The following is a 26,639-nucleotide window of genomic DNA, read 5'->3' as shown; positions in this document are numbered from 1 at the left end:
CTCCATTTTCCATGAGAAACGACCAAGTTATTATTATTATTGCTACTGGTAAATAAATAGTTAAATGGTTATGATTAAAGCTACATTCATGCACCTTCATTTCTTATTCATTCAATATGATGAGAATAACACGGCGAATATACAGCTCTGTGGAATATAACAATAACACTTGCACTTCTTGTGCATCATTTTGCACACCATTACAGTTTGTGATTGTGCATGATTATTTTCACATACAGCAAAATGTATGGAGGATGATATTTGGTGGATGGATGACGCATTTTTGCTTATATCTCTTACTTTTGGGACAGCCGAATTTAGCTAATTTTTGTGGTTATGCATAACTTTTGTGAATTGAATCAAATCTCAATGAACCTTTGCATGAAGATGTAGCAATACTTTAGTCATAATATAATAAAACTTTGGGCCTCAGGACAAAGCTATTAAAAAATAGCTGCATTTTCTAAAATCATCTCTCCATTTTGAGACAAATTGTGTTTATTCCTTACAACAGCTGAAGTTTCCACGTGTCCTTGGTGTATGCCTAATTTTATTGATTAGTTTGAGGCACTCCGGTGTTTAACGTGCAAATCAGGATTGAGTAGAAAAACCCTTGGGTTTCACTACTTTTAACGGCGTTGCAGGTGGATGGTTTCTAAAGAGGTACAGTAAAGTTGATTCACTTACATATGTGTAACAGTTTACTACAATCTTATACTAATCACACATATGCAGTCCTTCGTAACACCGTAAAATTCAACAAGTTTTGCAAAATTAGCTTATAGACTTTTAAAAAATAAAAAACTTCCACGACCCTTGTAAGGCTAAACGTATTGTAAATGCTAAATATATGTTTGTAAGCTGATTTTCCCTCAAAATTTTTTAAAAGTTTCGTAAACATTTGTAAGTTTACCAATTTTACGGTGTTGCCAAAGACTATGCGTGAATTGTCTCATTATTCAAGAAATGTTTCTATTTTCAGGTGTCCTTTGCGCCATACATTATATGCACTAGTTGCTAGTACCAACTGCTCATCTTTATCTTCGGATATTACCAATTAATAACCACAAAAACCGTCTTCATTAGATATGGCATCATATCATCTTCATTTACGGCACAAACTCCCTTGGCATTTATTCTCCCAGGACTACGTGAACAAATGTCCTGTGGGGATCGAACTTCCCATCGGGGAATGTAACAAGATCCACTTGACGAGTAAGAAGGTCCAACTTCAGGTCAAGCATCGACCTTACCTCTCAGATCAGATATGCCCCTGTTCACCAGATGCCTGTAAATCCATCGGCAAGACAGCATTATTCTACAAGGAGGTTCCCAACCCTGAAAAAAGTGGTCATGATTTAGGATCCCATCAGAATACAGCCAACTTGACGAAGCGTTGGGACCAATTTTTCACCGCATTTTCCTCCACGATTGTCGAATTTGCTCACTCCCAGCGTGAAAAAGTGTCATCTAGAGTTATAAAAAGTGACAAGGATCAACTCCTCGTCTGGAAGAGAATCATGGAACGAGAGAACCTTCCAGAAAAGCGTATTTGTGCCAGAGAGGTGTGTGACGCTTTCACGGATCTAATTGAGGTCGGTGATGTCGACATACTTCTTGGTTTCTCGGATGAGACGATAAAGTTGGTATTTGCTTGTCAGCATGGTGGCCAAGCAGTGGGGAACAATATCCAGTTCTTACTCAATTCTTTGTGGACTGTGTATTTCTATACAAATCTCATAATGATGTATGGGCTGGAAAACCAGCCAGAAAAATGGGGTCCAATGACATCCAGTAAACGCAACTTTAGAACGAGTGACTGTGACGGGCAAGGATTTCTTAGTGGGAGTCGCAAATTTCTAGGAGAGGAAGTTTACATGAAGGATTTGGTCGAAATGAAAACCATGTGCAAAAGTATTTTCAGATTCTTCTACTTGACCGAAATGCTGTGGAGGGAGGTGTACAAGAGGTCGTACCCTTGGGAGAATATTGCATACATGTTAAATTATTAAATTACTCTTGATCTTTAAAAGTATAATATGCCTTCATTTTATGAAATTGAATATGCCAATGAAAATATGAGTAAAGACTGTAAAATAGTTATTTTGTACTCTCTTTTTACTAAACTTAACCAAATTCAACTACTACACTTATATCATTTATAAGATAAGAAAGATAACCTTAACAACAAAGATGTAAATATAATAAGCCTTGCGTGATATTCGGAATATATTCATGCAATATTAACCGAAAAATGTAAAGACTTAAATAATTGAGATTTGAACAATTTTATGAAATAAATCCAAGTTAGTAGATTAGAGCTACAACAACATTTGAAGCGGTTATCATAACAGGTAGGAGTTTGATTGAGTTGAATGAATGTCTAATAAAAAAAATTTAGTAGCAAACGGATATTATTCAGCATAAAGTATGTATGCAACGCATTATTACTATTATTACCATCTCATCTAAAGCAAAGTATCATCACCATGCACAAAGAGAGGAATTACTTGATTGTGTGAATAATTGATAGTAGTATAATAATAACAACATGTTAAAATTTAGTGAGTGCAACTCTTATTAATAGCGAATTAATTCAATTAACTGCAAGTCATAATAAATTCTTTAGCAAATACATATCTTTTCTCTACAATATGAATATATTGAATATATATATATATATAAATATTTATGCTTTTCATAAGGATTCATGACTCTCTGCTGTGATGTATGTCTATCAAAATTAATAGCCAAAAACTGTGTAGAAGCAAAGCAAAATTCATACTACTGCAGAAAGGTCATTTTTAAAAAATGATGATATCAATAAATCAAACTATAACGTAATAAACTCTCATTAATAAATATCTGTAAATTTGGTGTGTAATTATATATTAATTGAGCCTAAATAACTCGGACACATGTTGCTTGAATTGTTATTTGGCTATTTGCAGTATTAAAAACTTGAAATAAGTATAATATTAAATGTAATGAGTAGGTAATTATATGATTAATTAAACTTGCTTCGTGGTGATGCGATGATGGGTGTGGTGTTGCAGATTTCTTAACTTTTGATAACGTTTTTCACCTCTTTAAATTTACTTGCATGTTATTATTCCATATTTTAAAAGGGCAAGGTTATTCTCTCATTCTCCTCAATCGTACCATTTGCTTACTCTTATACTCCTTGCAATTTAGAACTGACTTAATTGTTCGTGCCGTATAAAAATAACACATCTAAGTCTACTCAATGTAACAATAAGTAGTCGTAGTAGTAGTTGTATAGTATAGTAGTAAAATTAGAGTAACATTACTTTTGGTTTCTTTAAAAGTTTTTTATCAAATTGTGAAACATATAATAGGTGCCATCATCGCGTCTAATAATTGCCACCTCATATTAGCTTTATCTGTCTCTCAATCATCAGCATCAGGATCGTCATATATCATTTTGTTTGTCGTAGAAATATTGAAAGGTTGTTGAGGTGCAGCATGTATTATAGGAATTAAGAACAATAGGATTCGGCAGCAGCAGTTCTTAATAGTCTGCATATGCATACCAATTATCAAAGTTCATGAATTCTTATAATTTCGCTCATTTCTTTTTAACACTTACAAGTAAAAGGTATAATCTCTTCAACTTCATATATGAAGCTGCTATAGTCACCACAATATCAAATCTCGTAGCAAATTGCATGCCATTGTAAAATTCAATAGAAACAGTCACACAAATAATACACTCAGTAGTGAAGTCATGAGAGAGAGATTAAAAAGATGGGGGAGACGATCAAACTTACAAAAATAAGTCACAAAATGCAATACAAAGGTTAGAAATATCTTGCTCAGATACAATACGATCCAGAATAACATTCAAAATTAAATAATTAACATATATTATACGTATGTATTATGTAAACTTCTTTGCAAAATGAGAAAGGCAAAACTCTTCAGAGATCGGCGTCCATCGTTTATCCATAAGACTTTCTTTGCATCCACTTGGACCTAAATTGTCCATATGATGGATGCCCAAGTGTGAAACTAATTATGTTTATTCAATAAATCTCGAATTTCTCAAAAATTTCAGACAAATTCGTACTTTGTCGGGAGTCTAAAATCGATTTGTCTTTTGCCGTTGTCATTTTGCATGTGTAACAAGTGTTATTATTTTTACGGGGAGTAGTAGGGTGGGGAATTGGGGAACACATAATTTTATGCTATGTATAATATTACCACACACACGTATTCAATATCCGTACTCTTGTTAAACTCTTACAATAACCGCTCAATTGGAAGAAAGTGTAATTAAAAAAACAATTGTTAATATATTTGTATGTATAAAATGTTGAGGGGGTCGTGATTCTCGTGATGTCAAATAATATTTATTGTGAACGTGAGAAAATTGACGTGGTTCAGATACGGGATAAAACAATTGACAGTTGACAATTAGAGCATAATAATTAACTTTCCTCCGCGGTCACAGTCATGGCTAATGATTGGCAGGTACTGGTTTGTTTCCCTAAAGTTCACTGATTCACTTTCACATAGAATATTATACAGTCGGTCGCTCGGTCGGTAAATGTAGTACCCTTGGCTTTCTTTTCTCTTTACTACAAATGTACGCTGCTCGCTTCTGCAGAAGTCGTCATTACGGAATTCTTGCTATGATGACTGCTCATAAAACTCGTCGTTGATTTTTACTTTGTACATTCAGCGAAACCAGAAATACACTTTTCTCAGATTACTCTTTGACGCAGGAGTTTATAAACTCTTAACCAGAAACAACAACTATCTCTTAACCAATCAAGTTCAACGGCACAGAAAGCACATCAATAAGAGATCAGGCTTAGGCAACAATCGGATGTCCTTTCATTTTAACCTACTTACAGCAATAATCATAATATTCCTATCAATCTGATTCTCTTATCTTTATCTCTACTTAATAAACGGAGATCTTTCAAACATTCAGTAACAAACAGTATGTTGCAGTTGCACTTCTAGTTTCATCAAAACAGGAATAGAATTCACGATATTAAAAAGAACGGAATTATTACAGACACAATGAAAAATTTTTCAGCGTGAGGGGACGAGGAGGGCTCATCTTTGCGTCACGTATTTTACAGGTGATATAGCCCTTGAGCACGAATGGCCACTCATATTTCGCATTCTTAACATGAAAAATTAAGTAGTCACTCCCACTCAGTTCAAAATTTGTCATTCAGAATATGATCTTAACTAGAAAATATATACGCAACCAACTTGCAACAATGTGAGGAGAGAGGAGAAAGGTCAAAGGGAAAGCACAATCTCTTTTGGATGATACATATATATGTAATAGCGATATTAAGCTTATAATATATTCTGATGATAGACACCAAATCAGGTGAAAAACGAATATTTCATTGTAGTTGCTGTTTTATATTGTGCTCAGGTTGCGGTTTTGAAATTATTACGTTATTGTGGCTCAGTTTCCTCCACCTCATCCTCCAGTTTCCTTTTAGTACCCCTATTTTCAGGAGCGTTCGATGATTCTCCTCCTTTACCCTCTTCACCTTCTAAAACATTACAAATCCCCGATTAATTTCCATTGTCGATTAATATATGGGAAATACCAATTTAATTTATTATTTCGCAAAAAAAATGTAGAGGCCAACTAGATTAATGTACAAATCCCAAGCCGACAAAAAGCAAAAAAAACATCCAACAAATGTCTGAAAAATATACCAATCGTCTCCTCGAGATCTTCCTCATCTGACTCATCCACGACATCCTCTTCTTCGTACTCTCCACCATCACTTTCCTTCTGCAAGGACAAAGTATTTCACCAATTAGTGTATATTACTTTTCATTACATTTTACTGCGACAGAGACTCCAAACCTTACTTATACATGCATATGTATTATTGTTATTTCGAGTTAAATTCGGTGTCTAAGGGCATTTTCGTACTTACTTCCAAATCATCACGATAGATATCTTTTAATCCAACTTCCTCATCGCTTTCTTCTTCGCTTCCATCTTCTTCTTCATCCACCTCTTCATCCTCTCCACCCCCACCATCTTCATCGTCTTCTGCAAACAACAAACCATACAATATCACTACAATATCAACTTGCGATAACTATCAAAATTAGTAATTCTACTTCTCTTACCATCATCGTCGTCATCATCATCTTTTCCATTCATTTCTTTCAAATCGTCATCCTCAAAGTCGGAATCAAATTCCTTTCCATTTTTGTCGACTCCTTTAACAGTAAAAAATGAATGTAGATTATGAACATATTTCTTCTACACATAGTAATAAACAAATGAATTGGATAAATATTAATTTTTCATACCATCAAGATAAGACAATCCCGGCAGAAGGTTGAAAACTTTGTCTCTGTACTCTTCAATTTGCGTGACTTCATTTCTGTACAAATCTACGCTTTTTAAGTTGGACAACTCCTTTAAGGGTTCCAAGGTCTCCATATCCTTGATTTTGTTATTGCTCAAGTTTAAAATTGTCAGAGTGGGACAATCCTTCAACACTTGAAGTCCACCAGATACACGGTTGTCACTCAACTCCAACTGTAAAAATATAAAAATTAAGCTTCAATCCAATTTTTTATGGCCAGTTAATTTCCCTCGTCAAACGGCCTCTCTATTAGCACTGTCAATATTGTCCTGTCAAAAACCCCATCCACTCACCTTCTTCAATTTTGCAAGCTTTGGAAATCCTTTCAAACTAGTAAGACCCACACCAATTAAACTCAAACTCTTCAGGTTGACAAATTCGTCCGTGAGCCCTTCAATACTTGTGCTCCGGCAATTGTCCAAAACCAGCTCGTGAATCTGCAAGTATGTCAAAATAACGGTCATATTAGTATTAAACAATTTCAAACATTTCCAAGTATTTTCTACTCTCTCATATTTTGGCACTCAAAGTTGGACGACCTCGACAAGTATATAGCGCACACGGAAATAGAAAACATACAGCTCCTCCTGGTCACACATTCCGTCCCCACAAGACAGGAAATGGTGACCAGAGACACAACTTTGGTAAAAGTAGGGGCCCTTGAGAGGGGTGACATTTCCGAATTTTCTCACTCACCCCACTCTCTCCCTCCGTAAATGTAAGATCTCATACTTGTTTATTATTGTCACTATAAGAATGCCACACTTCACCCCCTTTGATCCCCCCTTCATACCTGTGACGAATCACGTCTCCGCTTCTCCAACTCGATCCTTTTCTCCATCCTCGTCTAGGTGGTGACCTTTGTGAATGTCTTCCTTATTGTGGGGTCGTGGTGTCGTGGGGACTGTTGTGATGCGGCCTGTTTGTGTGTGTATGAAAGCAGGGTTTTAGCAGGAACACAGAGTGAGTAGCAGCAGTGGTGGTAGCACAAGTAGTGAAATACACTCTCTCGCTATTTAGGTATGCGACGACTTGGTAGTGGTTTGTGTTGGTAGAAAAAGAGACGTCGTCCATCCAACACTGAGCGGTTCGTGTTGTTGTGATGAGAGCAGTGCACACTCAATGCCAGAGAGAGAGAGAAAAGATGATGATTCCGTGTGCCGTAGAGCTGTACAAAAGCCTCCTCGTATTCTGCTCTTGGTGGTGTGTTGCTTGGTGGTGGTGGACGAGTAGTAATAAGGTGAGAAGTTCTCTCTCATCTGCCCTGCCACCTTTCCGGCAGCCGCGAATTTCACGACTCTCCGCCCCCTCCTCCCCCCCATTTTTAAAGAGCCAACTTGCCCCCACCACCAACAACACCATGCTCGTACATGCCCGTTCACTTTTCCTTGGCGTGAATGATATTCACTTTCCCGATAACTTGATGATGATATGACTTTGATGATGACAATGTGGGGGCAGGATTGATTTATATGCGATTTATATTCAAGGTCGAGGTCGGAAATCTGATGACCAAAATTATGCAAAGAAAGTAGGTCCAAATTTTATATAAATTTTTATTCATTTTGCTGCTTTTTTTTAGGTTTCACAATTATACCGTCATCAGAAGAATCATCATCATCATGTAGAGATAAAGCCGTGTATATAAATTGGACACTTTTCCTTGTTTTTTAACTCTTTCGGTTTTAGTAAATATAAAATCTGTGTGTATCTGAGATATTTTTAATATGCACGTTTCTACACGTAACAAAATGAGCTTTTTTAAATATGTGGAATAAGAACATGAATAATAATAATAGTTACTGCCGCATCGTGTCTGAAACTAAAATACCTTGGTATTCCGTCCTCATCACTTCTCAATTCATTAGCTCTGGAATATTAACAATCGTAAATGCTAACTATAGTCTAAAATTATAATAATAATAATGCGGTATAATTATAATTGATAATTTGTTGTACTCGAACATCCAAATTCTACAAACAATCGTATCGTGTTTACTACCTAGGCACCACATTCAATCAATCAATCCGCTCTGTAAATGCGTCTAAATCTGTAGAATAAAATGAGAAGTATTTTTTTAAACCTTATATACAAGTCATGATCATGATCTATCTACTATTAGTAGTCGGATCAGCTGAGTATATAAACCATATCTTATCAATAATAGGTTTTTCGAGATGCTGCACTCCTCCTGCGATTTTCACGTTGTTCCTCTTCACAAATCCTAGCTCTCTCGTCTTGACGCCTCATTTCACGGTTCCTCAGCTCTTCTTCTCGCTGTTTTCGAGCCTTCTCGCCCACAGCAGCGATAGCAGCAGCAGCAGCAATAGTGGCGTCATAGCTCTGCAAAGAAAAAAAATACAAATGCAATAAGAATAATAACATGAAACTGACACGAGTATTTTTTTATTGGGCATCAAAATACTTACGTGTTGACTTTCTTCGTCGAGACGTCGTGCTGCTTCGGCGGCCAATTCTCTAAGTGGATTGTATGAATTGTAAACCGAACGCTGTTGCATCTCATGATGATTACGAGCGCTATGGTTCATTAAATCCTGTTGCTGCTGACCACCATTGTGCATGCCGTAGTAATAAGGTTCGGCCTGTTCAGGCTGCAAGTGCAGCGGTTGAGGATGGTACTGTGAATTTTGTTGACTGGAGCCGTAAATTGGTCTGACAAATGATCTTGGCATGTTCCAATCACGATGATGATAAGAGTACTCTGCTTGTGCTCCTGGAAGCTCGCGGCTGACCTCTCTGGCTCTGTTAATTAAAGAAAACCTGTCTGGATGGTCGCAAACAGCTTGGGCATGAACAATTCCATTTTCGTAAGCAACTTCCACTGGGTATTGGCTGGTCATCATTGGCATACTGACGACAGGGGGAGCTCCCTGGTCGTACCGGTATTGATGAATGGTAACTTGAGGGGAACCTCGGCCTTCTGGGGGATGAATTATAGCTGGCGGTTCCAATGCAATGTTTGGTGACGAGTGATCGTGAATAACTTGATTTGGGCGAGCTGCAGCGTAAAACATTCGTCGATCAGACAAGTCCTCACCGTAACTTTGTACTCCCAATGCTTCGGCGTGCAAAATTCGAATCTTAAGTGGGGGACCTGACTCGTCGTCGTTTCGCTCGGCTTGAGCAGTCGCGGTAGCATAAATCAGGTTCAAATTTTCAAGATTCTCTTGGTGGTTGTTGAGAGAGTACGGATGCTCAATCGTCATTTGAGATGGGTAATACATATTTCCAGTATAGGGCTCTTCAGGATTTTCCTGAAAGTAGAATCTAGGTCCACGATTATCTTGAGGTTGGTGGTGATTCACCAGTTCTTGATCGCTATCGATTTTTGCAGCATGGACCAAAATTTCAGCTTCCGAAGACTTTGGAATTTGCAAAATTTCAGGTAAATTGGGAGGTTGGAAAACTCCAGGTAGGGGAGATTTGGGGGTTTGCAAAATATCGGCCAGTGAAGATTTAGGATTCTCCAAAATTTCAGCCACTGGAGATTTGGGAGTTTCCAAAATTTCGGTCAGTGGAAATTTGGGAGTTTCCAAAATTTCGTTCAGTGGAGACTTGGGAGTTTCCACCATCTCGATAAGTGGAGATTTGGGAGTTTCCAAAATTTCGTTCAGTGGAGATTTGGGAGTTTCCAAAATTTCGGTAAGTGGAGATTTGGGAGTTTCCAAAATTTCGGTAAGTGGAGATTTGGGAGTTTCCAAAATTTCGGTAAGTGGAGATTTGGGAGTTTCCAAAATTTCGGTAAGTGGAGATTTGGGAGTTTCCAAAATTTCGGTCAGTGGTGATTTGGGAGTTTCCAAAATTTTGGTCAGTGGAGATTTGGGAGTTTCCAAAATTTCGGTCAGTGGAGATTTGGGAGTTTCCAAAATTTCGTTCAGTGGAGATTTGGGAGTTTCCACCATCTCGATAAGTGGAGATTTGGGAGTTTCCAAAATTTCGTTCAGTGGAGATTTGGGAGTTTCCAAAATTTCGGTAAGTGGAGATTTGGGAGTTTCCAAAATTTCGTTCAGTGGAGATTTGGGAGTTTCCAAAATTTCGGTAAGTGGAGATTTGGGAGTTTCCAAAATTTCGGTAAGTGGAGATTTGGGAGTTTCCAAAATTTCGGTAAGTGGGGATTTTGGAGTCGCCAAAATTTCGGTAAGTGGAGATTTAGGAGCATCCAAAATATCGGCCATTGGAGATTTTGGAGTTTCCAAAATTTCAGTCAGTGGAGATTTGGGAGTTTCCAAAATTTCGGCCAGCGGAGAGTTGGGAGTTTGCAAAATTTCGACCACTGGAGATTTGGGAGTCTCCAAAATTTGGGTCAGTGGAGATTTGGGAGTTTCCAAAATTTCGGCCAGCGGAGAGTTGGGAGTTTGCAAAATTTCGACCACTGGAGAGTTGGGAGTTTGCAAAATTTCGACCACTGGAGAGTTGGGAGTTTGCAAAATTTCGACCACTGGAGATTTGGGAGTCTCCAAAATTTGGGTAGGTGGAGATTTGGGAGTTTCCAAAATTTCGGCCATTGGAGATTTGGGAGTCTCCAAAATTTGGGTCGGTGGAGATTTGGGAGTTTCCAAAATTTCGGCCATTGGAGATTTGGGAGTCTCCAAAATTTCGGTAAGTGGAGATTTGGGAGTTTCCAAAATTTCGGCCACTGGAGAATTGGGAGTTTGCAAAATTTCGATCACTGGAGAGTTGGGAGTTTGCAAAATTTCGACCACTGGAGATTTGGGAGTCTCCAAAATTTGGGTCGGTGGAGATTTGGGAGTTTCCAAAATTTCGGCCAGCGGAGAGTTGGGAGTTTCCAAAATTTCGACCACTGGAGAGTTGGGAGTTTGCAAAATTTCGAGCACTGGAGATTTGGGAGTCTCCAAAATTTGGGTCAGTGTAGATTTGGGAGTATCCAAAATTTCGGCCAGCGGAGAGTTGGGAGTTTCCAAAATTTCAGCTTCCGGAGACTTTGGACTTTGCAAAATTTCAGCCTGTAGATTGGGAGGTTGGAAAACTCCAGGAAGGGGAGATTTGGGGGTTTGCAAAATTTCAGCCACTGGATATTTGGGAGTCTCCAAAACTTCGGTCAGTGGAGATTTAGGAGTTTCCAAAATTTCGGCCAGCGGAGAGTTGGGAGTTTCCAAAATTTCGGTCAGTGGAGATTTTGGAGTTTCCAAAATTTCGGCCATTGGAGATTTAGGAGTCTCCAAAACTTCTGCATGTGGAGCTTGAAAAATTCCAGGTTGTGAGGGTTTGGGAGTTTGCAAAATTTCGGGTTCTATGAGTATTTCAAAAGTTTCGGTTTGTTGGACATTAAGTTTCGGAGAACCCGACGACTGCTTATCAGCAACATGACTGAGGCCAGATTCATTCTGATGTACTTCCTTGTTTTGTAAATCACAGTACTTCTGTTCTGCTTGTTCAATATCACCTGCGTCTAGAAACATGTATTTTTCCCTCTCAACATCTTCATCTTTTGGATTGGTCTCCTTGTCGTGCAAGTGACCAGACTCTTCATCGTGTCTCTCCATATCGTCATCCATACCTTCTGGAAAAATAGACCGAGCCCGACCGACAAGAATTTTGCAGTCGTGATTAAAATCTTCCGGCCCGTTTAACTCTTCAAACACGGTTTGAGTTTCTTTCTCATCCACAAAGACTTCGTCTGCATCGACTGCATCTTCAGTACCACCAGCGTGCGAGATGATAGACGTCAATTCCTACAAATAAAAATAGAATTATTAATTTAAAATGCACAGTTAATGTTTGCAGAAGTGGACAACCACTTATAAAAAATCAGTACATCGACTTTATCTAATTCGGTCAATAGGTTTGAGTACAAGACATAAAAACTACCTGGATAATTAATTCTAGAATCGTGTGAAAACTGTGAAAATTTTGCGTTGAATTTCTATACTATGCATTTTGATTTTGAGAGTCATAAATGGTAGGTATAAATTTAAAAAAAACCATGTACATATATCTGATGAGATATGATTCTCTAATTATGCAGAAATTTTTTATCTACTTTTTGGTGAAATATTTGTTATCAATACTAAAATTTAAGTCTCTTGCAAGTCAAAACTGAGGTAAAACAAACATTCACACAATTAATAATAAGAGTTTCGAAGAAATAAATCTTACAATTTGAGGATCGTGAGTGACGGTGCCCGGCTTGTCAAAAAGTCGAACTCCGCAATCACTTGGAGTCAAATTTCTCGATTTTGAAAACAATCCGTCAGGGGTACGAGGGATTTCTGCGTTTAATTCTTGCTCAGATTCGGACTGCGAGGCAAACTCCATAAAGGATCCGTGAGGACTCTGGTGATCTGGATGTAATTTGTCCTCTCTTGCTGATCTTGAAGTAAATCCCATAAATGAGTCCTCCGTATCGGGCAGAATATAGTTTTCTGGAATTATTAAATAAGTATTAATTAAGTGTTCATGATATTACTTGTTGAGAATGATCTTTAAACGATAAAATGGAGAGTAAGTTTCATAGTGCATATATAAATTAATCTGCATAAATAAATTATTTTGGACTTACCGAAACTTTCTGATTCTACTTTTTCTTCTTCATTGTCTCGAGGAGAAAGCTTAATCGTAGCCTGTGCATTTTCTGCACCAAGATCTTCCTGCAAGACCGGAGGGGAAGACGTAGTTGGGGAACTAGATGTGAAATAATCATCGGCATGGTTGCTGCTAAAATCTTGCTCAGCCATTTCCACGTTATCGTCACGAGGCGAAAGGTTGGCCGTAATAATGACTTCTTGCACTTTTATCGTGGGGGTCTCTTCAGGGATGACATCCATTGTTATTGCTGGCTTGGCTTTCTTGGCAGCCTTATTTATTGGTTTTCTTTTCTTCGAGGACGATGGTTTCATGGGGTCTTGTTCAGATTTTATGGTTTGTGCATGTGGACCATTTAACTGTGCCGTCCGAATAACATTCGAGCTATATGAAAATTTTAAGAATTCATTAGCGAATACATTACCTCATGTAAGACTAAAATTAAACTCTCCCTCTCTCGCTCTCTTGACTTCGCATGAGAATTGAGTATTTTGCAAATCATACATGACTTACATTACTGCTGAGTTGACTTTTGAAGCAGGAACTGGCGAGTTAGCGTTTATAGCAAGGTACTCTGCAGCGGCTTCGTTCGCCAACTGTTTTGCCACTTCTTTTGGTTGGTTGTGGGTATTCTTTATGTGACGGTCAAGATTGTCCTTACGCCGAAATGCCGTTCCACAAATCCAACATTTGAACGGACGTTCGCCTATACAAACATTAAAATTTAAAAATTTAACATGTATTCATTAGTATTATTCTTATGATGTGACGTACCCGAATGAATGACAAGATGTCTTCTGAGATCCTTGCTGTTGGAGAAAGCTCGTGTACATTGATCGCATGCATAGGGTCGTTCACTGGAATGTGTTCTCAAGTGAAGATCCAGCGTCCACTTTAGTCCAAAGCTTTTTCCACAGTGAGTGCACACATAGGGACGCTCCCCTGTTTTGTAAAAAGAATCAATTTGATTAGAAATAAAGATCATGAGACACATTAGCAGAAAATATTGCATTCATTAACCAACCTGTGTGAGTAATTATATGTTTCTTTAAGTTGGTCATTCCAGTGAATCGCTTGTTGCAATATTTGCATGCAAAGGGCCTTTCACCGGTGTGGATCAAATGGTGGGATCTCAGGGCTTGGGCGTTGGCGAATCCACGTCCACATTCATCGCAGACGAAAGGTTTTTCCCCAGTATGACTGCGCATATGACGAGTAACTTTTCCCCTCTGATTAAAACCCTTGCCACATTTGGGGCAGACATACGGCCTCTCGCCTGCAAGTAAAAATAACAATTAAAAATATGAGTCATTTTAAAATTTCAATTCAATATTTATATTTATATTTAAAAATACACCACATAGTAAAGTAGATATTATTACCTGTATGGGTTCTCAAGTGATACTCGTAGTGAGATTTGGCAATAAACCCTTGTCCACACTGCTCACACTTAAAAGGCTTCTCACCGTTTTGACAAAATTCGTGGTACTTAATGTGAGCTTTGGTTTTAAATTTTTTCATGCACACGTTGCATTGGAACATGGTGGGTTCACCTAAAAGATGTAAACAGAAATATGTATTGAGTGGTTCTAGTTTACATGTAAGTTGATATTGGCATAGCTTGACATATATTTTATTTATTTACGGCATACCAGATATCACAGTTATATGATCGTGAATCACGACTGGATTTCTCTTCTTTTTCTTTTTTTCCTTATTGGGGTCCGGTAATGAAGGTTCATCACTTCCTGAGCTCTCATGATGATGATTTGAGCTCCTTGGGGCTTCGGAAAGTTCATCGGAAAGATCTTCTTTACTGGGAGAGCTTCTCGCCGCTTTCACGGGACTGACGGGAACAAGTGTACAGCTGGACTTGATTGCCGTAGATGTTGAGGGCATAGAAGACATAGAGGACACGGCAACATCAGAGACTGGGTATTTTCCACCCGATTTTGCAGAGACTGGATTAATGTTAGAAGAGGAGATAACTCCATTTGGAGGACTTTTTGATACTTTCGCCGTAGCAGCAGTCTCAAGAGAAAGGGTGGTACGGGTCGCAATTGTTGCAGACGCTGAAGGCAGTGTGCGTAGACCGATATCAACAGGGGAACGATGCTGTAGTTGCTTTTTGCCAAGCAATTCAGAACCTTGGTTAATGTTGCTGCTACCATAACCATTCCTTTCAGGACCATTTGTTTGGTATCTGGTACTGGGAGCGTTCCCTTCATTTGCCTTGGTACTGCTTCTTGGTGTTCCATACACTCTCAAATTTGCGGGGTAGGTGCGAACGGGTGGGGTAGAGTCAATTTTATGTTGAGCTGGAAGCGTTGCTACTGAAGAGTTAGAGGTGATAACCTTGCGGGCCGAACTGGCTGAAGAGGGTGTGGGTTGAGCCTTCGTACATTGAGAGCAAGGTGTTGCTTTGATCAAGCATCGACGACATCGAATATGCCCACAAAATTCTCTCAAAGGTCGATTGTCAGTGAGATCTAGAGGACTTTTGCATTCAGGGCATTCTTCTACACCTGGAATATAATGAACATATTTACATATAAAACATGGAATTACTAATTAAATTTATATTAATTAGATAGTTCAAACGTTACAAGTTTATTGAAATATTAAAGCACTCACCAAAGAGTTTTAAAACACTGTTTATTCCGTTTCCTCCTATACCGACAATTCCGACGGGAACAATTGCGTTGCTGGGGTTTTGGGACGACTGAGGATGAGCCTGCCGAGACAATGCTGCACTTCCATTTCCGCTTTTTCGCACCATTGCAGGCTGAAAAATAAATCAGTAAAAAAGCGAATGAGTACCCAAATACTTTGCCATCGCTCTTACAGGAAGCATTTCATTGTAACATCGCTACACAAATAAAAGCCATAAACCAATACAAAGAACTTATCAGAGTACAGAACCTTTACGAATGCTTATTATCAATAAATATTACGGAAAAATTACAAGTAATTACTCCAATTAATACAACTGCACCATTCATAACTCAGTTCTGTAATCTGTTGAGATATTCGGTCTTTGACAACTGCTAGTTTTTTTATCATCCAGACCAATATAATTGAACCATTCTTTCTTGCGAGAGAAAGGTCAACATTTCATATGACCATTTTCATCACAATATCTTACGCATTTCACGAAAGACACGCGTACGCGTCCACCTCAGATTCATCCCCATCCGTTTGACGTAGTTCATCATCATGTTAGACTGCCAGGTATCCTGTTCATGTAGTCAATTCATTCATTATTATTACATGTCATACGCACCACGCGTTCGAATTCCTCATAAACCTTGAGGTCCAAAGATAACATTTGCATACTTCACTTTCGGTATATATTACTCGCACGTACATCTTATACTCTCACTTTCTACTTTCACAGTGTATAGTTCGCGACCCAATATTGACAACAGTGTTAACGGTTTCGTATTTGTTCATATATTGATTCATAGATTATATTGACGTATTTCTATCGACCTAATAATAACCACATTTGATAAAAAGTACCGTACCCGGCCAATTACATTATAATACCCAATTCCAAATACACAGTCAATTGTATACCAATAACTTCAAACTATTAACTTTATTCGGGCATAACATCCGCCCGCAACCAACAGAAAATACATACGCTTTTGCGTATTGTTTCTCCATTATAATTACCACCTTCGCTCGATCGTTAGCGTTTCATTGATTTAACCTTATTTTAAATATGCCCTTGATAATTTATTTTTTACCTCCAAATAAGTGGGCATTTAAACTGAGCTATAGTTAGTTTTACATTAGAATTTCAACACACAACATTGACGAGATGTTTTATTGTTTTTATTGTTATTATGATACCCCGATGCATGTATGTATACATATTATGCAAATTGAATATTCTCATATTCAACTCAAGTGTTAGTTTGTGAAATTTGTAATGCAATGAGAGCGTAACCCAATACTCAAGCAATTAATTTAAGTGATGCATGTCAGTTAACGACACAATTAAAGCTTCCATTTCCTCCCCTGCTCTCTTCTCGGCCGCTTTTGATTTCGAAATAACGAGCCTGGAAATAAAACATGCAGAACAGCGGTGTGTGTGATGCGAGGACAGAAGAGCAGTCAGCGGCTTTCATTCTTCATTTCATTGTTAATGAGTTGGAGAGAGTGAGAGAAAGTGAATGTCATCCGAGCGCAAGAAGGAGGAGGAAGGACACCATATTTAACAGTGTAAAATAAGACCCACTTTCACCACACAAAATACGGACGGTTTAGCATTGCTTGCATTTCACTCTCCCGTGCTCACACTTATCCTTGACACATCTCAAAAAGCATAGGTTGGCCAAAAGCATCCAACCCAAAAGTCCATACTGCCCCTGCTCATACTTTCATACTTTCCATACTCTTCTGCTGAGCACTGGAGCGTCGACAAGGAACGACCAGGAACGTCATAAAGAAATGCATGGACCTCACTCAACTCTCAAACTCGACCCAAAAGCTGGTCGGTCGGAGGGACGAGCGAGTTGAAGTTGGAAACAACCTAGGTTAGAGGAGAGAGTGCAACCACCTACTCAATTGTGGCATGCGAATTCGATGCAACTTCTCGCTCGCTGCTTCTCTCGAGCAGGCAGAGCGGAGTGCAGTCGGAATGCATGTAATGCGAGGCATAACCTTCCTTAAAACGTGCCATCGTTCGTCCCTGGGAAAGTAGAATGCTCAACTCGAAATGAACACGATTCCCTGACCAACCACATTTTCTCCTCCTCTCTCCACCATCATCACCGGCCTAAAACTCTCCCACATCCCCCTTGCCACTGCACTTATCACACATCTTATCCAAACCATGCCAACCTTTACTTTTCATTACACAAATAGTTTAACTGTAGTCTCGGCAACTTATTAATATTACATTTTATGCATGCATGAGAGAGGTCGGCGTAAAGGATACATGCACCTTGAACATATGTAAGTACTGAAAACTTGTTCTGTCCATGTGTATGACCAGTTAAGAAGACGGGGATATGTACGTGTGAGATCTGGTCAGTTGTCCGCAGATAAAGGAGAGGAAAAACTTGCTCAAATTTTTTTTTCCAATTCTGACACGACTTAATTCACATTCATATTATGGAGCAATCATACTTGTTAAAAAAACCACGGTAGGCAATTATTCTTTCTTCCATCAAGATTAACTCGGTTTAAGCTTTTCAAGTGCCTGGTGTGAATGCTGAAGTACATAATGTGCATGATCTTTTCCGACTTCTTCAACTCAACGAAGAGAAGAAAAAGAAGTGTTGGCAGAAAAATTGGAACTCAACTGGTTTTCTGTTCTCTGGCTGCAAGCGACCGTGCATTGCAAAATAAATGGACTTTTAACCGCAAACAACTTGAGCTAGTTGAAGAACCATGTACATCATATATACATAAGTATAACAGGATTTCAACTTGTTTAGCATGCATGCCTCGCAAGTGTATTTAAGTGTAGCTGTATATACCACGCCAAATGCAAGAACCTTCCTCAACTTCAATTTTGTGAGCTTGGCTCAGAATTGGTGTGTGTGTGTGTGTATCTGCAATTCGACCACATTTGCATTCCAAAAAAATCGCATCGATTATTTCCAACAACTTTTAAATGCAGTGCAGGTATGCACTTATACACGAATGTGCTCTCTGATTGTATTAGCCAGAGCACGAGATAACTAAATAAATATATTTTAAGAGATATGAAGGAATTGTTATAGTACGAGTGGGACAACTCTGGATTTTGGATCCAAGATATATATGTGTGTGTATAAATACAAAAATATATCTTGGATCGGTCTCTGTCGTCCCTCCCATGCATACAACATGATGTTGAGTGCACGAACTTTCCTTCTAATAATGCCAATGCATCATAAGCACAACCAGTTAAATTTGACTTTATGCACATATTGCCTGCCTACATGTGCACCGTCCTGCCTAGCTTTTTACTTTGATATCACATCATCACAGAGTTTAAGATACGTTCGCAAGCCAGCGTATCCATCCACGCTCAAACATAAATACATTGTCTTCTTATTCTTATAGCCAAGCTATAATTTGCAAGTTTAATAGCGAAGCTATAAAAACTATGTACACGCTGCATAAAACATTCCTAGAGCAGATCAATCCCTATATATTCCACCTCAATTGTGCAGCTTAGCCTTAGTAGTACTTTGACCATATAATCTGTTCACAAAAGCACATGAATTTCTGCATCGGATAAAGTAGCAATTGAATGGGAAAATATCACGTCCCTACCGACTTTTGCTGTATGCCACATGTCCTTATGTGAAGTTTAGCCTGCGAGAATTGCAACAGCCTGATAAGTAAAGCATTAAACCTACAGCGTGAACCAGCAGACATTGCGACGTAAGGCAGATTGACATTGACACCCAAGGGTATACCCTTTTTCCTTACCAAGAAGCCAGATCTCATCTTGGAATTATTATATTGCTTCTTTTTTTATTAATGAAAGCACGTTGCACTCCGTACACTGCCATCACCACATACATCAACTACTACTAAAAAAGCACATACATACGTATAATGTATACATGCTTTACTCGTGTTACTATCACATACAGAACGGCAATATTTAAATTACTTGAACCAAGACCAACCATAACCCTAATTGTTCTCCTCATCCATACATACTTACTACATATTTCATACATCTGAGTAAGATTATCACACCACGTTATGAACCTCTTGCCATCGTTGTATCCATCCCAAAATGAAGTTGACTTTCACAACAAAGCAGGACCAAAGAGGATAATAATAAGGTGATAGACCCATCATTGTACAACACAATGGCAGGACGGACAACACTAGTACGCTATTTGTATTCACAGCCATGCACCTTGTGCCTTATGGTGTTGCGACTACTGTTATCATTATTGAGATTGAGATGCAACACGAGTAGTTCAATCTTAGACATTCAATCCTTCCGATACTAATTCAAAAGCAATCAACCCACGTGCGAAATTCACCTACTTACAAATTCGCGAAGGACGCTCTCATATAATGTAGCCCTGAACCTGCCCGAAAAGAGTAGTTCCTCATCTATAATCTTGACTATCACTACATAAAGCAAATAACGATTGCATATGAAAATGTGTATTGTGTTGTACAAGGAAAATAGTAAAAATAAGGTGTCGGACGCAAGTGAACAAATGAGGACAATGCAATGCATGAGATATCTGGAGAGTGAAATCCCAACTCATGAATTCCAATTGGAGCTCAATTGATGAGTTCCGAGTTACAACCTGGAATATTAAGTCATGCTTGAGCTACGTATGATTTGCCAAATGATGACAACCAAATCAAGTACAAATATTACCAAGAGAGAGAGAGAGAACCAAATCCCAAGTCAATTTCAACATGATGCCTCTAATAATTTAAGCAAAAACAACACACATTTCTCATCGTGTCGTGGTGGTGCGGTGAGACAGATGACAAAAGAGAGAAAATTTCACATCAAAAGATTTCCCATCACCACATGGGCTCAGTCCCACACCGTCGTCGTCGTCCTCCTCCTACCATCATCACCAATGAAGATTGGCGAATAATCTGATTCTGATTTGAGCTCCAACAGTCACGTTCCAATGACAAAATTCAGATTTTTTAGGACAAATAGGTAAATCCTAATCCTACCCAAGCCCAGTGGGGCTTGCAACTTATTTATCTTATGAATAACCTAGTGGGCGAATTCCCAAATTTTATGACTGACTTATAATCTCGCAGGATTAATATTACTTTTACCTCTTTGCTTGCAACATAACTTGTACATAAATACATATATGGCCATTCCTCCTGGACATTACTCTCGCGTCTCAACTTGCCTCCAATTACTAATCCTCCAAGGATTATTGCCGTTCCAACCCGTTATTACAAACAGGTTGCTGGTAATTGATGATAAATTATAGATTTTGTAACTGATGGTGGACAAAATGGTCCTATATCCTCCTAATACTCGTCCTCCAGCATTAATAACTAACATGCTCATAAGTCTACCTTTCGCATTCGAGTTTGCACACGAACCGATGACCGGACCAACCACTCACCACCGTACATAAAATACGCATAGGGTAAAATTTGGCCTGTCACATTTCAAATTATGCATTTGTCTTTTTCTTCTTCACTATAAATCCCACTACCACCAGTCCTACTATCGTGACGATGATGATGCTTTCTAAAATAGTGCATGAGGAATTAGCTAATCTAATAATCACCCTGATGTCAACCACAGTAAGTTGCTTTAATTATGCTAGCCTCCATCCACCAACTTTCTCTCCTCTTCCTCCTTCTTGCCTTGTTGGGAGTCAGCAAAGCAAGGAGACGAGTGTGCACATAGTTGGACAAGGATAAAGCCAAGTCAACTTTCGCTTCACAACTTCAAAGTATATGTACATCCATGCATCCGGAGTTTGTGAATTATTAAGTTTTCCTTCTCTGACAAAACTATGCACACCCGGCTTTCCGTGCTTTCTCTTCTAACCTAATAAATCTCCGGTGAAGGTGACTGGGCTCAATTAGATGACCAATTTCCAAATTTCTTAAGCGACGGTTACTTAATTATTTGAGTTAATTTAACATAATTCGTGTCCACTCAAACCCAAATTGCTTAATGAAATGCTTAATTTCTAGGTGATATAGTGTGTCGTTCTTATTCATCAGTGTGCTTTCAATGGTTCGCCCCCCCCCCTCCTCATTTCCTCCCCTCATCACTGTCTAATTATTTCTTCCATGAATGCTATTATTAAATTTATAAATTACTTCTTAGCCCTTATTATTATAATCCACAGTCTTAATATTCGGACGTCTCAAGTTAATACGTCCCGTCGTAAATATGATAAAATAATCATTACTCTAACCATACATTAAAGAGAATTTCGAATGCCACCATACCTGGTTCAGCAAAGCGGCTTTCGCCGTGCAATAGTAGTAGTATGCGGGATTGCTCATAAATGCATTCCACACAGGATGGACCCAGAGGTTCCAACTATTTCGGTAATCCATCTTTGAATCCAGATTAGATAGAATTCCTTTGCGAACACACGACGGGGTAATTTTTTACAGTGGAGGAGCTGCAGCCATCCCTAATATTTTACTGTACTTTCACGGTCGTTATCAAACTCAGTTCAACTCGGCCGTGCCGAGAAAAGCTCATGTGAACACATTAAGCAGAATGTATAAGGTCTAGTTTTAGTCAAGTCTATTTGAGCCTGGGGAAAGTCCGGCTCCTTCTTTTTTTCTAATTATTAATAGCTGGATAACTGGGAATAGAAAAAATTCTCCTAAAGACGACAGGGGAATGAGTGGGTACAATGCAAAGTGTATATCTATGCGAAGCCCTAACTAACTATAGTACAAGTTCTGACAGAGAGAGATCTTTGGCCTTAGCGAGAATGAGAGAGAGAGAGAATGAGTGGATGATCACGAGTTGGAGAGCTGAATGCAGTTCCAGTTGAGCCGAGAGAAGAAACCGGGTAGGTTCTGGTAGGTGGGTGCTGTTGAACGAAGTGTAAGTTGGCGAGTGAGAGCGAATGTGCAATCGCTACCCGCTTTTATACCTACAACACTTTGGCCACTTAGGTGGGTTAACTCCCGATGCAATGCCAGCACGGAGAGAGAGAGGAGATGCACCAGTCTGGAGTAAGCACCCGACCAAACTAACTAACTGCAAACGCTGGAGTGGAAAAAGAGAACTGTTCTCTCTCTCGTATTCCAAACTAACATTCAGCGAATGCCATCCATCCAATAACTCGTTCTCTGGCTGGATATACGTGCTAATCGCATCCACGACTTGACTGGAATAGCTCAACCCTCCACAGGTTAGGCACATTATTCGCAACCTACAACAAAACTCGCATCTTCGTCTTCTGTAACCTGCTGCAACATTATGGCAAACCACACACACTTCTTCAGCTCGAATTGCTGTACAAGTGTGCAAAACGAGTTCATCATCGCAGTAGTACATCCGTACCGTTTTAAGAGCCTTTTCGAGGAGGGACACACATGATGGGTGAGATTGCCGTAAATTGTGAAAACCTGTTGTGAGATGCCTAAACATGTAACGATTGGATCGGATTTCTCCAGGAGAGAGAAATATTTCTCACAAGTTCTCCTTGTTCCCATTTCGTTCTCTTTCTTTCTCTGGTCTTGTCTAATTATCTACTGCTATTTAGGCGAATGTAGTCCACCTTCACACATTTTTCCCGAGTTTTTCCTTATGACAGAAAAAAAACTGTTAAAAAACTCGTCAACCAAGCCTCGCCTTCCTCATTTTCCAGCAAAGGAATTTCCTTTCCTTGTTTCCCTGGCGAAAAGCGGCTTGAGCGAGCACGTATGTACATAATTTTGAAATCACACATACTCATCATCTCCCTTCCCCCAGTTGTGCACTCTGCTATTAGTTTTAAGTGGCTAAAGCAACCCAAGGGAGAAAGCCAACGACACAAAATCGTTTAATACAATGTCTAATAATAATGCCATGAGTCGTGTATATGTTTTAGTCATCAAATTATGACAATTTGCGGCAGGTTTGGTTTAATAAACCGCAACTTATTTATCAATACAATTAGCGACATTTAGTCCGTTTCCATTCCTGCCTTAATTGCGGGGTTGTTTGAAAAACGCATTCTTTCTGCTATATTATATTATACATGCATATGGAAAAATTCTCCGATTTGACTCCTACCAACTTTCTCCCATGTCAAGAAGTAAGTACATACCTAAGGACAACACAACTTGCAAACATTCATCGACCCGACTTTAATTTGTACATGTAAACTATTCTCCTTCTTAGCTGGCAAAGCTGAGGAGTGTACCAGTTGTTGGACAGAAAACCAATGACACATTTCATAACTTTCATTCCACTGATTCAAATCGGTCTGCACTTTAGGCAAATTTATCCAATTGGTGTCCAATTTAATCAAGGGAATGAAGACACATTTGAAATTTGTACGGAAATGTAAATGTAGACCACAATAACGCCATCGAAACCAAATATTTATGGATTCCCTATCCCGTAAAACATGCGGCAAAGGGAGGAAGGAAATAAAGGACAAAGAATAGGAATACCCTGCTGACAGAAGTACTCGGTCTTCCACAATCCTCACATGATGAAAGTGGTAGTGGTGGTTTGGTTAGTAGAATTTGTATTAAATCCGAATGCGCAATAATGGTAATCCATCCCTAAAGGACAAAACTTGATGAGTACGACGACGATCTAGATGAGGATTGGCTCACAACATCATCGGCCCTTTGAATTTGAAGTAATTTGTTTGATTTAACCTCACCCAAACTTTCTCCACACTCTAAACAGAAGGTGGTGTAAATTCCTTAGCAAACCACTCGAGTTAATTTCGCCCTGCCTTCCTTCCTTACTACACATAAATAAATACACGAGGATGCATGTAGTGTTGTAACCCCAACATCAAATCAACTTTGGTTTCCAATTTCATCCCTTGGGACACCTAGCAGCTTGCATTCTCGCTCTCAATTCTGTATAAATGACGACGACGACGTCCAATTAATTAAAACACCTTCAAAGTAGTTTGACCATTTCATCAAATCCGCATTCTGTTCTACATACATCTGCCGGGAACAGGGGGGCTCATACTAGCTAACCTTTTGTATTCAATGATATGCCGTTGCTGGATGCCTATGGGAATATTGGATCAATGAGGAGTGCTTTGGGGTGCAATTGAGAACTTGCGGCATTGTAAATATATGTAGAAAGAAGACTCCCAACACCACTGACAATAAATCTCAATATATTTGCCCAGAAAGGAGAGGTGGCTTGGATTTGCACAAGCTGGGGATAAAGTAATAAGTAAAAGCCAGCATTGGCTGAGTGATGTGATGATGAAGATGGAACGGACAGGTGCCAATTAAAACGTTCTGATTGTGCCTGAAACTAATTATCCAAGTGCACAGAAATATATGCTTTACGAGCGTGAATATAAGAATGAACAAGTGAGCACTAAACACTGAACACCACTTCACTCAATTTCATTTTAAAGACAACCCCCCGCCAGATAGGATCATCGGTATGCCGTGTACGAAACGAAGGGAACTATATCGGCAATAATGGTTGAAAAGGTTCCGAGTCATGACACCAAAGGAAATCTAGGAGGTAGGACTAGGATGGACGCGCCAGAGATAGCAACCCGCTGGCTGTCAGCCTCCAATATAACAAATTTAACCCATCTCTCGCTTGCCCTAACCAATCTGTTTGTACATGTTCAAATCAATCCCTTCCTTGTGTGCAAAATATAGAATCACAAGGGCCAAAAGTAGTAGCACACCTAACCGCATATCCTACTGCCATCATCACCACCACCACTTTCTCTTCCATAGCAAATGCAGCATGGATTCGCCCCACGATACCTTTGTGCAAGTCGGGCGAGCATAACTTTCCCCACTTCACTCTGACTTTCTGCCGCTTTAAAATTAGGTCGTTCAAATTCAATTAAATTAAATTCCTTTCAGAGCCAGGAGAGTCATTGTCCCTCATGTGCCGGTGGTGCATTACAATGTTCACTCATCTCGGCGTCGCCGTCCTCATCATCATCAAATTGACGAAAGACTTTTCTCTTGTCGCAAACTTACGTTGACCGTTGTTTATCCCGCTACGATTACTATACTTTCGCTCGAGCCTTCGCCTTCCACAAAAAGTGGACAAGTTGACACAAAATTGCAACGACGACATCGCTTACATCAAATACTGCTACACTTGTTCTCTTCTTCTTCCACTATGCAATTCATACACTAACCAAATAATAAGTCAACCTTCTACTCGTTGCGACTCTCTCCTTTTCTCTGCCAGCTGGAATAAGCTAAGCAAAGAGAAAAAAGAAAGTGTCCCATCAGCAAAAGTAACGTGTAATGAGCTCCATATCTGGAGAAAGTGGAGCAATATCCTGCATCTAAAAATGTCATTGTTGTACTTTTCCTCCAGCAATGTTAACTTCACCCAAGAAGTCGTAACTATTCTGACTGACGAAGACACGAATGAACAACTTTCTCTGACAAAAAAAAGTCAACTCTCCCACCGCTTCTCCTCCTCAACTTGAGGACCTCTAACTCGGTGGGCCCTGTTATTTTATTTCTACCAGCACCTAAATACTCCTATATTTCTACTTGTATTGAATTGCATTGCATTCTCCTCTCCTCCTTCTGAGTGAATTCAGCTACATCACATTACATTACATCCGTTCAATGCACATTTGCACAATCTCTCCCTTCATCCGAGAGGTGAGTTGAACTGAGCTGTGAGGTGTCGAGACTAGAGAGAGAGAGGTGTAGTTTCGCAACTTTTTCCTTTCACCACCATTGCTCAAAAATAATAAAGTTGAAGGAAAAGTAGTTTTTTTTTCATCCTCGCAATATTCAACCCTCCTCCTCTCTCAGACACCTTGTTGTACAATGTCACAATCATCATCATCATTTTCCATCATGAAGAAACTCGAATCACAATCACATAAAAAATTCATACAATTTAACAAACTCAACAAACAACAATTCCCATAATGAACAAGACTAAAAAAAGTTGCAATATAACTGAACTGACATCACCTACATCACGGTCTCTGTCCCCTAAATATTCCTCGATCCCAATCTTCGCGTTCTTCAGACAAAGAAAAAAAGCGTGCAACTTGAGAAAT

The 26,639-nt window shown here is 39.1% G+C and overlaps 3 protein-coding genes across 5 annotated transcripts; 1 reads left to right on the top strand and 2 right to left on the bottom strand.

Annotated features, from left to right (window-relative positions):
• The first annotated feature begins 206 nt into the window (after nt 1-206).
• On the top strand, nt 207-2,408 carry LOC110850593. Of its 3 annotated transcripts, none has more exons than XM_022098024.2 (2): nt 207-663; nt 983-2,408. In XM_022098024.2, exon 2 carries the CDS (start codon nt 1,089-1,091, stop codon nt 2,010-2,012), a length of 924 nt encoding a protein of 307 aa, XP_021953716.1. In that variant the 5' UTR covers nt 207-663; nt 983-1,088; the 3' UTR covers nt 2,013-2,408. The 3 variants fall into 3 exon arrangements, with proteins under 3 accessions (XP_021953716.1, XP_021953717.1, XP_021953715.1); XM_022098025.2 differs by lacking the exon at nt 207-663 and adding an exon at nt 683-856; XM_022098023.2 differs by lacking the exon at nt 207-663 and adding an exon at nt 683-903.
• Nucleotides 2,402-7,517, bottom strand: LOC110850595 (acidic leucine-rich nuclear phosphoprotein 32 family member A). Its single transcript, XM_022098027.2, has 7 exons — nt 7,180-7,517; nt 6,680-6,823; nt 6,328-6,559; nt 6,142-6,234; nt 5,943-6,061; nt 5,716-5,794; nt 2,402-5,546 (listed from the first exon to the last, which is right to left on the bottom strand). The coding sequence occupies exons 1-7, from the start codon at nt 7,225-7,227 to the stop codon at nt 5,446-5,448; spliced, it is 816 nt and encodes a 271-aa protein (XP_021953719.1). The 5' UTR covers nt 7,228-7,517; the 3' UTR covers nt 2,402-5,445.
• A 407-nt stretch (nt 7,518-7,924) lies between these two features.
• LOC110850910 lies at nt 7,925-22,521 on the bottom strand. The gene is made up of 11 exons (XM_022098513.2): nt 21,877-22,521; nt 15,586-15,736; nt 14,604-15,476; nt 14,334-14,504; nt 13,976-14,227; nt 13,726-13,893; nt 13,465-13,657; nt 12,929-13,335; nt 12,526-12,791; nt 8,817-12,101; nt 7,925-8,730 (listed from the first exon to the last, which is right to left on the bottom strand). The coding sequence occupies exons 1-11, from the start codon at nt 21,985-21,987 to the stop codon at nt 8,545-8,547; spliced, it is 6,063 nt and encodes a 2,020-aa protein (XP_021954205.2). The 5' UTR covers nt 21,988-22,521; the 3' UTR covers nt 7,925-8,544.
• Nucleotides 22,522-26,639: the final 4,118 nt, after the last annotated feature.

The sequence above is a fragment of the Folsomia candida genome, unplaced genomic scaffold (genome assembly GCF_002217175.1).
Source record: "Folsomia candida strain VU population unplaced genomic scaffold, ASM221717v1 Fcan01_Sc006, whole genome shotgun sequence".
Classification (NCBI taxonomy): domain Eukaryota; kingdom Metazoa; phylum Arthropoda; class Collembola; order Entomobryomorpha; family Isotomidae; genus Folsomia; species Folsomia candida.
Note: the sequence above shows the minus strand (reverse complement) of the source record. Positions and strands in the feature narration are given on the sequence as shown.

Bases quoted from the DNA above. Each gene is read 5' to 3' on its own strand.
- LOC110850593 (XM_022098024.2), top strand. From the start codon at position 1,089: ATGGCATCATATCATCTTCATTTACGGCACAAACTCCCTTGGCATTTA.
- LOC110850595 (XM_022098027.2), bottom strand. From the start codon at position 7,227: ATGGAGAAAAGGATCGAGTTGGAGAAGCGGAGACGTGATTCGTCACAG. The intron at 6,560-6,679 runs GTGAGTGGATGG...ATATTTTTACAG, and splicing joins AGCTTGCAAAATTGAAGAAG to TTGGAGTTGAGTGACAACCG. The intron at 6,062-6,141 runs GTAAGAGAAGTA...TGTTGTTTGCAG, and splicing joins TGATGATGACGACGATGATG to AAGACGATGAAGATGGTGGG.
- LOC110850910 (XM_022098513.2), bottom strand. From the start codon at position 21,987: ATGGATTACCGAAATAGTTGGAACCTCTGGGTCCATCCTGTGTGGAAT. The intron at 15,737-21,876 runs GTATGGTGGCAT...TTTATTTTTCAG, and splicing joins AAGCCGCTTTGCTGAACCAG to CCTGCAATGGTGCGAAAAAG. The intron at 8,731-8,816 runs GTAAGTATTTTG...TTTTCTTTGCAG, and splicing joins TCGACGAAGAAAGTCAACAC to AGCTATGACGCCACTATTGC.